The 14,666-nt window shown below is 33.9% G+C and overlaps 1 protein-coding gene across 2 annotated transcripts in view; it reads right to left on the reverse strand.

Moving 5' to 3' along the window:
• The window catches only part of KCNT2 (potassium sodium-activated channel subfamily T member 2), a 379,267-nt gene that overhangs the window by 102,444 nt on the left and 262,157 nt on the right, over positions 1–14,666 (reverse strand). The window contains exons 15-16 of one of the 2 annotated variants that reach the window (XM_035010163.1): positions 1,751–1,900; positions 100–329 (exon numbers count right to left, since the gene is read on the reverse strand). In XM_035010163.1, coding sequence (XP_034866054.1) covers positions 100–329; positions 1,751–1,900 — 380 coding nt within the window. The remainder of the gene's footprint in view (positions 1–99; positions 330–1,750; positions 1,901–14,666) is intronic. The other variant, XM_035010164.1, reaches the window with a different exon arrangement.

The raw sequence follows: 14,666 nt of genomic DNA on the forward strand, positions 1-14,666 counted from the left end.
AAAGAAAGAAAGAAAGAAAGAAAGAAAGAAAGAAAGAAAGAAAGAAAAAGAAAAAGAAAGAAAGAAACTAGTGATATTTTCAAATTTATGTATACTTACCCATGCTGGCAATTATGCTATGTACAGGTAATCGAGAAGGTCCATGATAAAATGACCTTGGTACATTGCTTCTTTTCTGCTGGTCTTGGTTTTTAAACGCTGAATTCTCTTCTTTGGTAATATTAATATAAAAACATGTATCTGTAGCATTCATAATATATCGAGGACCTGGATTCAGCAAAATGTTTTTATTATCTTCCCTCCGAACACCAATCAAACAGACGCCAAACCTTAATTTAAAAAAAATAAATAAATAAAAGTTTAAGAATTATAATTCAGCAAAGCTCTTATGTTTTTTGTTTGTTTTTAAGTTTGCATAAGAAAATTAGTAAACTATTATAAGGCAGAGGAAAATTAAAACCCCAAATCACAGCATTTTAAAGCTTGAAAAGATCCTGAAAGATCAAGACTCAAGATGCTCAAGACAAAAAAAAAAAAAAAAAAAGACTCTCAAGACTCTCAAAACTTTCCTGTTTTTCCAGGAAAAGAAACTATGTCCTTAGTGTGTGGTGAAATCAATTTAGTTGATTATGACATATATACTTTTTTTAAATGAAGACCAGAAAAAAAATAATGAAAAACATCAGAGTGTGTATCATTAGTAAGGGTAAGGATTTTTTATAAATTGTGTGTGTGTGTATTGAGTCTTACCATAAATGTATATTTTCACTTGGCCAAAAAATATAGAACAGTATGACTTTAGTCAAAAATGCTTAAAAGTCATTGGCCTAAAAGAAGAAACTTACCCAAGGTTACATGAGGAAAAAATCAGGGTCCCTAAATTTCTTTTAGTTCTGTTTCTACCATATTTGGTTTACTCTGAATTTTACAAAAAAAAAAAAGTAATAGTCTGAATAGGTGCACAGCTCAATTGGGAGAATATCAACGACTAAATGTAATAGATACTAAAAATTTCTTTTATACTTTTTCAGGTTATGCTCCAAACACAAAATGTCCTGAATGTTTTTATTTCAATATGTCTTATAGTGTTACAAATAAATCTAGCTTAAAAATATTTTTTAAACATCAAAAGTATATGTATGGATAGAATCGTATTGAGAATTAAAGTAGAATACATTAAATATTAGATTAGTGGAATATACTAGATATATACAAACCTTAAAAATGTTATATCAATATATTTATAATACTGATAATATATTACTTTCATTATAAACATACATTGTTTCTTTAGTAAATAATTTTTTTCAAAAAGGAAAAATATTATGTTCCATGTTTGAATTAGAAGGTACAATTGTTTACTTTTTAACTTATTTCTCTGGCCAAAGCAAGTTTTTTTAAATGTCTAGATTTTATAAACGTTATTATGACTTTGTCTACATTTTTAATCAGCACTTTAAAATTAGATCTCTAAAGAAGATTCATTTTCATGCATTTGTGAATTCTTAATGGATTAAAATATTTTAAAGATAACTTAAAAGTTACTAAAGTCAATATTCCTACTAAATTATACTGTATACCTAACACTCCTAACTTGTAAAGACCATACAGAAGTTCAGAGTTCAAATGTCAGTAATTATGTTAAAAATTTGCAACTCATGAGCACCAATATGGGCTGTATTTTAGAAAACTGTGTTTAAAGGGTGTGATTGATTTATATTTTAAGTCCACTCTGGAAGCAGAAACATACTTTTTGTGTGCATGAAAAGAGGCATATGTAAAACTCTTTCCTTCGTACTCAGCAAAAAATGTACTTTCTTCCAAAACAATGTGGTAAACTTCATTGCCAGAGCATCTACCGTACATCTTCTGCCACTGTTCTGGCGATTGCTGGCCTTCTCTGCAACACAAGCACACACACATACACACACACACAGAGGAAAACACAGTGAATGCGGTTAAAAAGACAATTTTCATACATAATCTGGTTTCCCTACAGGAAGAATTGGTAAGCACAGTTCAAAGAAGTCTATGTGTGGTGCTCTAAATGATGATATTATTTACAAATACTACAATGAATTACTATTAAAATTTTCAAACTAACAGAATGTATGTTTGAAAGATGGCAGATTCCTAGAAAGTAGTTCTTCATAATCCAGTTAACGAACGCATTTACCCTGACTATGAACCAATAAGATACAGCATTTCATTTTAATTTCTGTTTATGTGTATCCTGTCATGCACATGCTATATATTATACTTGTTTCATAGTCTAAATAATATGGCCCACTTCGTCTCATTTATGATACCTGTTTGGCCCTGGTAGGTAACTGATTTTGCTTTGTATTTATGAGTGTACACATGTCAACTTATCAATTTGATTTCACAGAAAATATACTCTTAATTTCTGTCCATATCATAGCAATGGCTTTCTCCCAATTGTGTAGCAGTTAAGAAAAAAATATCTCTTCATGATAAAAGGGTCTTCAATGAGATCCCCAGAAGTATTTTTTGAAAGAACGTAAGTTTATCTCAGAAAGTACAGTTTGTATTTTCTGGAATGTTCTGCTCAGTGGCCTTGGATAGAAATAAAAAAGTCAACCAACAAAAAATGTATTGTGAATATACAAGAGTTCTTCTTTCCCATTTTTTATAGTAAATTTTACTTTTTCTGAATAAAGCTTATATAGTCTATAAATACAAGAAATACACTTTAAGAAGGAAAGTGCTAAATATATAAATATCAAAATATTTCATCATAATGTCTGTAGATTCTGAATGGATAAAAGCAGATAACAAAGTATATCTATCATATTTAGGGTTTAAAAAATCATTTTAAAACCTGAGTTTTATCTAAAGGATTATTAGAGATAATACATTTATTAATATTTTCAAAGAGTCAATAAGTTTTAAAAAATCATATATTTTCCAGGTATGCTTCACTTTACTTCATTCTTTCTTAATTGTGCTTAAGAGTCAATTAAGAGTCAAGAGCCCATGGGGTGCCTGGTGGCTCAGTCGGTTGAACGTTGAACACTGGACTTGATTTCAGCTCAGGTCATGATCTCAGGGTCATGAACTTGAGCCCTGCCTTGAACCCCACCTCGCTTGGGTCAGGGGATTTGCTGGAGATTCTTTCCCTCTACCTCTGCCTCTCCCCCAACTTACAAGCACTCTCTCTCTCTCTAAAATAAAGAAATAAAACCTTAAAAAATAAAAGAGTCAAGAGCTTGGACCCTGAATTCTGATCACCTGATCTGAATCCTGATTCTGCAATCTTGGGTTGTTAAGTAACTTCTGAGTGATTCTCTACCTCTTCTGTGAAAAATAGCACCAGCCTCACTGGGTTAGATAAAATGAAGTAATAGAAAAAAATCTCTTAGCAGATGTTGGGATCATAGTAATCACTCAGTAAATGTCAGCTTCCACTATTTTCCTGTTACACCTTCCTCATTGCTAAATTTTGGAGCCAATTTCAACATGTCTAGTCAACCTACACCAATGCCTCTAAAACCTTTACTCTTTTTTCTTTAATGCTAATATGTTTTTGGAAATAGGAAAATAAAATAAAACAGACCACTTCTGACTACTGACTGCATCTGCCTCTACCTAACTACTACTTCCTAAAAATAATTTTTCCTGGTGGAGAAATCGTTCCCTTTGGCAAACAAAAATAAAATTATCTTTGTTATGCTCCATAGTCTACTTGGCAAGATGATACTTGGCATAGATAGAATTCTCTTAAAGTGCTGGAAATGTAAGAGAAGGTGCCAGGAATTCATCAGAGTTTGTTTGAGATCCAAAAGGTAGCATGGAGTCAAATCGTTGTCAGACAAGGTTACTAAAAGCTATTCAAGAGAATAATAAATCTAAGTCCAGGGGCTGAAATGGGAATACAGTGTTGTAACTTGGAAGGGAACAGAAAAGGAGGGTTAGACAAGGACATTTCAGATGGATTTCCCTTAATCATTTGCTTGTTCTCATGCTATTTTATGCTTCTACCCCCAGAAGACCTCTTTATGCTTTCTTCAAATATCCCAAATAGGTAAGAAAGAATCTCTAAGTTTCTGCTAATTGTAAATACACAAAATTTTCTCCTTTTTGCTCATGTTAATTGTTTGAGAAATGTAGGAAATGAGTAATGCCATTTAATACTAATGGCTATGTCCAGTTCCCACTTATTAATCCCTACATGAAATATTCATCAAGCACTTAGGCTATGTCAGGGAGAGCTCTAGATTCAAAAGTTATGGCAGTTAACAAACAAGACAAAAATGTTTTCTTGTTTGGAGCCTCTAGTGAAGGAAGACTGACAATAAACAAAAGAAGCACACTGTGTTATGTGTTAGAAGTGAACTCCTGGAGGCACCTGGGTGGCTCAGTAGGTTAAGTGTCTGCCTTCGGCTCAGGTCATGATCCCAGGGTCCTGGGATCAAGCCCCACATTGGGGTCCCTGCTCAGTGGGAAGTCTGCTTCTCCCCCTCTCTCTCTCTCTGACCCTCCTCCCCTCTTGCTCTCTCTCTCTCTCTCTGTCTCAAATAAATTTAAAAAAAAAAGAAGTGAGAGGGAGAAAAATCAGAGAGGCAAATAATTTTTAGGAATGAACTGGAATGTAAATGGTATGGTTGAGGAAGGCATCACTGAGAGGTTGACATTTGAGTAAAAATCTTTAAGAGTTATGGAGCAGCAACCACATGGGTACCCAGGAGAATATTGGTCCAGGCAGAAGTAGCCACAAGTACTTTCCTGAGGCAGAGGAATGACTGGTATAGCTAAGGAAAAGCAAGGAGGCCAGTTTAACTGGAGTTGAGGGAGGAGAAAAGATGAGGCCAGAGAGGTAGCACGGCAGGGAGAGGGGCCACACAAAGATTTATAAAAGTTTATAATGACTCCGACCTGTGCTTGAGATGATTTGGCAGATACTGGAGGATTTCAAAGATGGGTGCAAAAGATTCTGACTTAAATTTTATAAAAATCCCCCTGGGTCATGGTGCTGAGAAAAGATTGAAGAAAGGGTAATGACCAATGAGGAGGTTACTGCAATGATCCACTAGATGATGATAGTTTGGACCAGACTAGACTCAGTCCTGAATGTAGAACAGAAAGGATTTGCTAATGTAAGAGAAAAGAAGTATAAAAATCTTAAGTATCCAAGTCCTTCAGAAATATGGATGGATAAATAAATAAATAAATAAAATCCATACAGAGAACAGTGAAAATTAAGTACTACTGCTTATAAAACATCATGGAGAAATCTCAAATATAAAAATGTTAAATAAAAGAAGTGATTTTGGATTTGTCATTGTAGCTAACTAGGTCCTGGAAAATCAGAGATAGTATGCGTGGGCTTCAGAAACATGTGGAATGTTTATTTTTTAAATCTGAAATGCTAGGTACATGTATGTTCATGATAATATTCTTATAACGTGCAAATGTATGAAATATTTCTAATTATATAGAACATAACATATTCTAATATCTAATGATATTTCTAATATCAAAAAGATATCTATACCAAGACATAGAAACAACTTAAGTATTCATAGATGGATGACTGAATAAAGAAAATGTGGTGTAAATATATATAATGAATTACCGTTCAGGTATAAGAAAGGAAATCCTGCCATTTGTGACAACATGGATGGACCTTGAGGATATTAGCTCAGTGAAATAAGTCAGACCAAGACAAATACCATATGATCTCATTTATATGTAGAATCTAAAAAAACAGAAACAAAAAATGAACTCATAGATTCAGAGAACAGACTAGTGGTTGCTAGAGGTGGGAGGTGGGGAGGTGGGTGAAATGGGTGAAAGTGAACAAAAAGTACAAACTTTAAGTTGTAAAATAAATAAGTCCTAGGAATATAATGCATAGCATGGTGACTATAGTCAATAATACTATGTTATATATTTGAAAGCTACTAAGAGAGTAAATCTTAAAAGTTCTGCTTTTATGGTGCTGTCATAAGAGTGAATTTCAAAATCTCAAATCAATTCATATCACTCTCCTGTTGAAAATGTTTAAAGGACTTCTTCTTTCTCTTGTGTGCTCTAGCCATGAGCACTCCTTAATTTACCCTGAACAAGAAACTCTTTCTTATACTTTGGCCTTTTCACAATGTTGTTCCTTCTATCTCCTACACTCTACTCATTCTTTGACCTACAGCTTACTCATTACTTTCTCAGCTTTGCAGGGCTGTACTTTTTTCATGATACTATAACACTAAATTGTATTAATTACTCCTTAATGTCTTACTTCCCCAGTGAAATAAGCCACATGAGGAAAGGGATCATGTCTTGTTTACTGCTATATTTTTGAGACCCTGACATCCATTCTGACACAGAGTAAGTGCTTAATAAATGTTTGGTTAAATGAACAAAGAATAATCTAACAATGTTATTCATGCTTAATTAGTAAATGTTCAGCTTTCCTAATTATATAATACCTGTCTCCCTCACCAGAATCATTTTCTAGGTCTAACCAATTACTTTCCCCTATGATGAATTTGCCATTAGAATTAGAATTAGAAAAAAAAAATCACTGAGTTCCTCAATCGCTAATGGACATGAAATAAATTTAACCTCAGCAGCAGTAAGAACACAAAAGATATTAGGGACAAAAAGCACAGAATGGAAAGCTTAGTGAAAATTACAAAGAGCCATTTAATGAAGATTTAAGATGTGTTTACACTAATCAAATGAACTTTTAGGGAAAATAATTGGCTTGTGCATTTACTGTCAACCTCAAAGTATACTCGAACCTGTAAAATAGTACAGTCTACTTTATTTCATACCCTTTTAAGGCTGCTCTACCATTTTTACCGAAAACTCAATGGTAATCAGTCCTTCCTAGATAGGTTTATGTCCAGCTTCATTTTCAAAATAATTGATGGCTCCAGCAGTTCATAAAGGTATTAGTAGAAAAAGATAGAAAACAATAATAGGAATATGAAAATAAAATATTCTATTAAGACAATATATGGATTATGGAATATCAGTATACGTTTGCTACTTGAAAGAACCTTTTTGAGATGTCTATTCCCCTGAATAAAGGGACATGCTGTAGAATTCATGTACCCAAAACCATAGTCATGAGACCCTTGGAAAAACTTTGATGGGGCAACCTTTAAGGAAACAAAGCTTGTGTATGAATTTTAAACCCTAAACAAATGTCTAAGTGAGAAAAATTTTTTTAAAAAGGGAAGTGGAAGGAAAGAGGATTGCTTAAGAGAAAGGAAATAAAAAATGTCTAGTCAAATAAATTACAAACCACACATCAAAGTCTTCAAGAGCTTGTAGCCTTCAACCATGTCCTGTCAAATCCCCCATTTCTGTCTTATAATAATGTCTTGGGCGGGCCCTTTCTTTCAAATCATGTTCAGTTATTAAAAAGCTCAGTTCCACCCAATTTGAAACTCCAATCTTACCAGCTCAGGTTTATTCTTCCTGGGATGTTGCTGCTCTCCAAAGTAACTCTAACTGGCCATCACTGTCATCTATGAAGGGGTCTTGTAGGCACACGTGAATACCCTTTATGGGGAGTGTGGGTAGCCTTGGTATATGATCACTGGTAAGCAAGAAACTCTCTTCCACTTTCCCTCATCTTATTTCCCCAGTGGTATATCCTACAGTCTAGCTTCTTGAGTTTCCTTACCTTGTGGCCAACACACTTAGATGGGGTACCAGAAATATGGCTCAAATCTTTTTAAGCTATCAATTGTTCTGTGGAAAATCCCATGTGTGGGATTGAAGGCTGCTTTCTAGCTCTACCATTTTTCTTTAATTCTTTTTTCCTCATGTTCAAACAATCACAGGAAACTACATAAGCAAAAGCCTAACTAGGGAACAAGATGCTAGTTCCTGCTTCCTGCAGAATTTCCTATTCTCCACAAGTAATAGGTAATTCTTTTGTACTTCCCCTCACGTGGTTGGGGGTAGGTGCAAGAGCACTATGCTACTCTATCCATACCCTCTCTGATCTTCTCTTTCTATGGAAAGGGGAGCAGAATATACAATGGGATACTTGACTCTACTTTGTCCTCAATTTTGAGTTATAGTCACCAAATCTGGGACATGAAAAGTCCCTCTCAATATAATAAGTATTGGCTAAAAAAAAAGGTATGCTTGTTCTATTCTGTTTATTTTTCCCAAGTTAGAAATATCATTTGTTCCAGTTAACTTCCTGATGGTGCATAAATCAATTTTGACAACTGATTTTATTTTTCCTTTAAATCCAGGTAGCACATTCCTCATTAATCTATGATTACACCTTTAAGGAAAATGGGTATTTATTGCCAGAAAGCAAATTAACTCACATACCAATCTCCTGTGCTTCGACACGATCAACCGAGTGGAAGGAGGACTGTTAGTGAGTAGGTACTTGGGTCTGCTCTTTGCAGAAATGTATTTTAATACACGCTTCTAAATACAGTAAAAGAATCTTATTACTTAGTCCTGTTTTTTAAAAGTTTCCCCACATCAAATTTTCACAAAGAGAGAAGAAAAAAGGATTTAACTGGAATTTCCTGTTCCAGATACAATAAGTTGAAATTGTATTACAGTACATACTCTCCTTCTAGTTCAGTAATGTGCTGAACTACTCTGCTCAGTAATATCGTTTGCATTAAAAAAGCAGAACAAGGGGAGCCTGAGTGGCTCAGTTGGTTGAGCGGCCAACTTGCTTTTGGCTCAGGTCAAGGTAAGATCAAGCCCCACGTTAGGCTCCATGCTCAGCAGGGAGTCTGAGATTCTCTTCCTCTGCCCCCACCCCCACTCACACATGCTCTCTCTCTCTCTCTCAAATAAATAAATAAATAAATCTTTTAAAAAAAGTGTCCTAGTATCTTCAACAAGAATACCTGCCTTTCTTGCAAGTAGCTCCAGAAATAATTCAGGAGTTTTGTCAAGCTCTTCAGCAGCCTGATGCTAAGGTTTTTAAAAATTACTTAAAGGTATTCTTCTAGAGAGCAAAGCCCTAAGGACTGGATCTCATTGTGCCTACTTAATGATCAGGAATTCAGTTAATTTATAAAGAAGCAGTTTTGTGTGCCATTCACACTGGTCTTTTTAACATTGCTTTAAGCTTATTGCAGTATATGTATTGGGATTTTTCTATAAAATGGGTGTAATTTTCTCTGAATACAGGTATGTGACAACAAGAGAAGTTGCTTGCATGCCAGTTCAAATTGCTCTATATAAAAATGCTGTTAAAAGATTACAGCATGGTTATCTTAGTACCTTTTTTTTCTTTTCTTAAAACATTAAATCTTTTCTATAAAGACCATAGCAGGGAAACAGTGTACTTTTTTTTTTCAATTGCTAAATATAAAATGTTTGAAAATTTTAATTTTCTTTTATGTGTGCCATCTCAAAATATGGGGGGAATATAACAAATCAAAACCAATTTTTGGGGGCGCCTGGGTGGCTCAGTTGGTTGGGCGACTGCCTTCAGCTCAGGTCATGATCCTGGAGTCCCAGGATCGAGTCCCACATCGGGCTCCCTGCTCAGCAGGGAGTCTGCTTCTCCCTCTGACCCTCCTCTCTCTCATGCTCTCTGTCTCTCATTCTCTCTCTCTCAAATAAATAAATAAAATCTTAAAAAAAACAACAACTAATTTTTTGTAGATAGCATTACATTTCTTTAACTGTTTTGATGTCAATGTGTGTTCTACAAAAGAGAATGGTTTCATAAATTAACTGATTTAAGAGTAGGTACCGGTGTTATACACTTTTTATAACAAAATAAAAATAAATTTTACATAGTGAAAAAAAGTGTTTTGAAAACAAAACAAAACAATAACAACAAAATATGAACAAAAACAGCATAAAACCTTATTCTACTGACAAATTCGTATTTTTTGTAAAGATGTACGGTGTTTTTATTTTTTTTTTTGAAAACTCATATTAATAACTTCTAGAAAATAAAATTTGATTTTACTTTTATATTTTTTGTATGCATACAAGGATGCCACCAAACTACAGGTAAACTCAAGAGTAAGCATGGTATTACAAAGCACTGCCTTCAAGGATGTAAAATGTAATCATTAGTAGGAATCCACTTTTTTCACAATATTATGTTTGTTGTCTTAAACACCTCTGTATTTTAATCATTAGATTTAGTTTTGCTGGTATATTTTGTTCTCTTCAATCCTGAATAATGTAGTTAAATATACAGGAAATGATCAGTTTCAGATTCAGCAAAATTGACACAGATTACCAAGTTAGTTGTTTTTATACTTATTTTTATTATGAAACTAAATTATTTTCTCATCAGTAAGAATAAAGAGCACCTCGTCACAAGGATTTTTGATATAAAATCCATTCTTTGCTATGTAATAAAATAAAAAGATGTGTTTCCACCATATATCTAGGTGGAAATTTCTGCCTTAGGAAAAGGATGTCATTTAGATTTATACTTGAAATGTTAAATAAAATAAAATTTACTTATTGATGCTTCATTTTAAAGAAGAATAGGTATTTATTACCTCATTATATTGATTAAAAGTAGATTTAAAACTCAAAGGTTTAAATCTAATTAAAATTAATACACTTTGTTTAATTCTATACACTTGTGTTTCCCCAATTTAATGTCTACTTGGTTGCACATAGTTGTTTATATTCTTTACAGGGTGCTTTATTGCAAACACACATGAATTGCACTAATTCATAATGGTCCCAAACTGTTACATTATTTAAAAATCAAATTATTGAAATGATATTACAATCTTGCTTTTACTATCAATGTCAGGAATCTACAGTTAGCACTGTAGACCAAAGAAATGATTTTGACAAATTGTAGGCTGTGTCACTGGAAACGTAATTGTAATTTATGGGTGGAGAGGGTATATTAGAGTATACAGACGCTTGCAAAACAGGGGAGTTTATAAAAGAAACAGCTAACACAAAACTCTGACGAACATTTATTCTTGCTAGTTCGCTGACATAGAAGTATGGGTATCTTTATCTACGAAGAGAAGTATTCAAAATCTCTAGATAGAAGAAGTAATAAAACACAAGATTAAGATGCCTCAGTCTACTAGGAAGAGGTTTATTCATTCCTACTCTTGAACAGCAGAATTGCCCAGCTTTTTATGTCATCAGACATCAAAACAAATGAGTTCTAAGATTAAATCAAGATAGTGTATGCTAATCAATTTTCTACCACTAGATGGAACTGGAAAGCTGTTTGCCATTCTCAGGACAAGAAAAAATTGTTGTTGAAGTGGAGAAAATACAAAGATGCCATATTGCTTTCAAACATTATTAATAGTGAACTTAAACATGGAACAATCTTTTGAAAGGAATCTCTGTCATGAAGAAATGAAATAGAGTTCAACTGTTAAATCTGAAAGACTGACGGTATGTACTTGAAGGTGGTCAAAATTCACTATCCTTAAAGTTAGTCTTTCAAAAACTCCAATGTAATTTTCAAAGTGTTCACTTAATTCAAGACCCTGCCTAATTATCACACACCAAAAAATTCTGTAAAGATTTTTCATCTACTTTTTTTTAAAGATTCATTTATTTTATTTGAGAGAGAGAGTGAGAGTGACAGAGAGAGACCAGGGGTGGGGGGAGTGAAGGGGCAGCAGGACAGAGTCCACGCTCACTCAGCACTGAGCATGGAGCCTGATGCAGGGGCTTGATCCCACAGCCCCGCGACCCTGAGATCATGACCTGAGCTGAAACCAAGAGTGGGACGCTTAACCAACTTCACCTCCCAGATAACCCAAGATTGTTCATCTACTTTTTAAATTGTCAGGTGAAAAAGTAAATTCCTCTGTCATAATGAATGTCATTCTGTCTTTAAGTCCACTACTAAGTAAATCATAGCCTACTGATTTTAAACTGTTCTACTTCAGCATTAATCAATAAAAATCCATAACTAAAATGTACTTGCCTCTTTCTCTCTCAGAACACAGCCTGCTTGCTTACCGAAGACCATACATTTAGCTTTAGTTCAAGTGCTTTGTGCCCTTATACATTTATATAGCACCACTCTATCTATCCCTTTAGTTTAGAACACCACTGTGAATTTCCAAGGAAAATTATATACCATAAGTATTAATATTTTGGAAGACAGGAGTTATAGAAGCTCCTATTATTATTATTTACATTTTATCATTTGAGTATTTTTTTGCCCTTCTAAAATTATTTGTAACTAGGAGATTTGTTTACTGTCTCCCCATGTTGTCATTTAATTTATTCTCAAGGTATGCAAGCTAATCCTACCATAGACAAAAGGCATTTTACTAATAAAATAAATCTACTAGGTGAAATTTATAATATGTTCCAAATCAGGCCATGTTTACATTGTGTCCTGCCCTGTATTGAGTACTGGTCTTTTGTGATCAGAATGCATTCATGCTTTGCATGTTCCAAACTCCTAACACAGTGCCTTATACTGTGTGGATGCATGTGATTATTATTTATGAAATTAATTAACAGCCCAAACATAACATTACTTTAACTCTACTCAGTGCTATTTTTAGCATATTATTTCATCCAAACCTTAAATTTTGACACCCACAAAAAAGCTTCCAAATCTTCAGCTTAATGCAGTTTTGAGTATTTCTTAATGACAATGTTACCAAGATTTATTACTATATATCATTGTAGGCATTATCTATGGACTGCCTTCTCTGAAGTATGAGAGGAAAGAATTATCTCACAACAGACTGCCCATAGGGGCTGTTCATATAATCATACTGCCATTTTTAATTCATCTTTGGAATTCCTCTTTCATAGTTGTTCTGTAATTCCAATGTCCTCAGAGCAAGGTTTGTAAAGTAAATATGTGCATCAGGCCAGACGTGAGACAATGGGGAGTGTTCAGCCTTGTGGTGAGCTGGCTGTTACATGTCTGAAAAAGGCAAATTCCAAGAAAACAATTCAAAAGAAAACATATTTACATCAGGCTGGTAGCCAAGTAAAACTTATCTGCTAGCATACTTTGGTCCATAGGTTGTTAGGTTGCAACCTCAGATCTACTAGTTACTTTGAAAGTGAGTTAAATGAAGAAACAGGCAGACATTCTTTTGCGGAGGTAGTACGGTTCCCAGATTTTTATCTGGTTCGTTGCATGGTGTGGCAGTGGAGATTGTTCATACAAGTTCAGTCTCGATTGAGGCTAACTTTCTTGCTCTGCGTTATCCATATTCCTTCATACTTCTCTTTACGATTAAACTTGTTAAATGGATACTCTTGTCTAAAGTTAAGAATCCTAGTCAATACTGAGGTTTTCCCCCCCCCTTTGAACAAGTTTTAAGAAATTTTTCTTCACCATTATTGTTGTGTAAGTTGGCAAGGCTATGCATCTAGGTATAATTCTTTTTCATTCATTATCATTTACAAGCAAGAGACCCTGTCAATTTAAAGATTTGAATCTCCCTTATTCTGTTTTAATTTCTTATATTCTATTTTCTCTATGTTCTCTGGAAGTCCCACTAAATCAGACATTATTTCTCTTGGATTGATCTCCTGTATTGCAAATCTTTTTCTTACACATTCTATCTCTGTACTTTCATCTGAAATCCTCAGGATTTCTATGATATTATCTTTCAAAACTTTTTTTGAAAAATCTTTATTGAGGTATAATTGACATATAACATTATACTAGATTTAGGTATATAACATAATGATTTTATATGTGTATATATTGCACAATGATCACCACAAAAAGTCTGGTATCCATCCTCATACATAGTTATGTTTATTTACCTTGGGATGAGGACTTCTAATATCTACTTTCTCAGCAATTTTCAAATATGCAATACAGTATTATTAACTATAGTCACCATGCTGTATATTACATACCCATGACATTTATCTTATAACTGTAAGTTTGTATCTTTGACCCCTTTCACCCATTTGCCCACCCCATGTCCTCCACCATGACAACTACCAATCTGTTCTCTGTATCTATGAGCTTGGCATTCTGTTTTGTTTTGTCTTGTTTTGTTGAAATTCCATATATAAGTGAGATCATATGATATTTGCCTTCTTCTGTCTGATTTATTCCACTTAGGGTAATGCCCTAAGGTCCACCCTTGCTGCAAATGGCAAGATTTCATTCTTTCTTATGGCTGAATAGTATTCCATTGTTTGTGTGTGTGTGTGTGTGTGTACATACCACAACTTATTTATCCATTCATCTATTGATGGACACTTATGTTGTTTCCATATCCTGGCTATTGTAAATAATGCTGCAGTGAACATGGGGATAAGGATATCATTTCAGGTTAGTGTTTTCGTTTCCTTCAAATAAGTACCCAGAAGTGGCTGGATCATACAGTAGTTCTATTTTTAATTTTTTTAGGGACTTGTATATGGTTTTTCATAGTGGCTACACCAATTTATATTACCACCTTCAGTATACAAGGATTCCCTTTTCTCCACATCCTCTCCAACACTTGTGATTTCTTGTCTTTTTGATAATAGCCATTGTAACAGGTGTGAGGTGGAATCTCATTGTGGTTAATTTTTATTTCCTTGATGATTAGTGATAGTGAGCACCCTTTCATACCTGTTGATCATCTATATGTCTTTGAAAAATACCTGTTCAGATCCTCTGCTAATATTTTAATCAGGGTTCTTTTTTCTTTTCTTTCTTTCTTTTTTTTTTTTCTATTGAGTTGTAGGAGTTTATTGAATTTTATTAAATT

The sequence above is a fragment of the Mirounga leonina genome, unplaced genomic scaffold, assembly GCF_011800145.1.
Source record: "Mirounga leonina isolate KUSES-001 unplaced genomic scaffold, KU_Mleo_1.0 Mir_154, whole genome shotgun sequence".
Lineage (NCBI taxonomy): Eukaryota > Metazoa > Chordata > Mammalia > Carnivora > Phocidae > Mirounga > Mirounga leonina.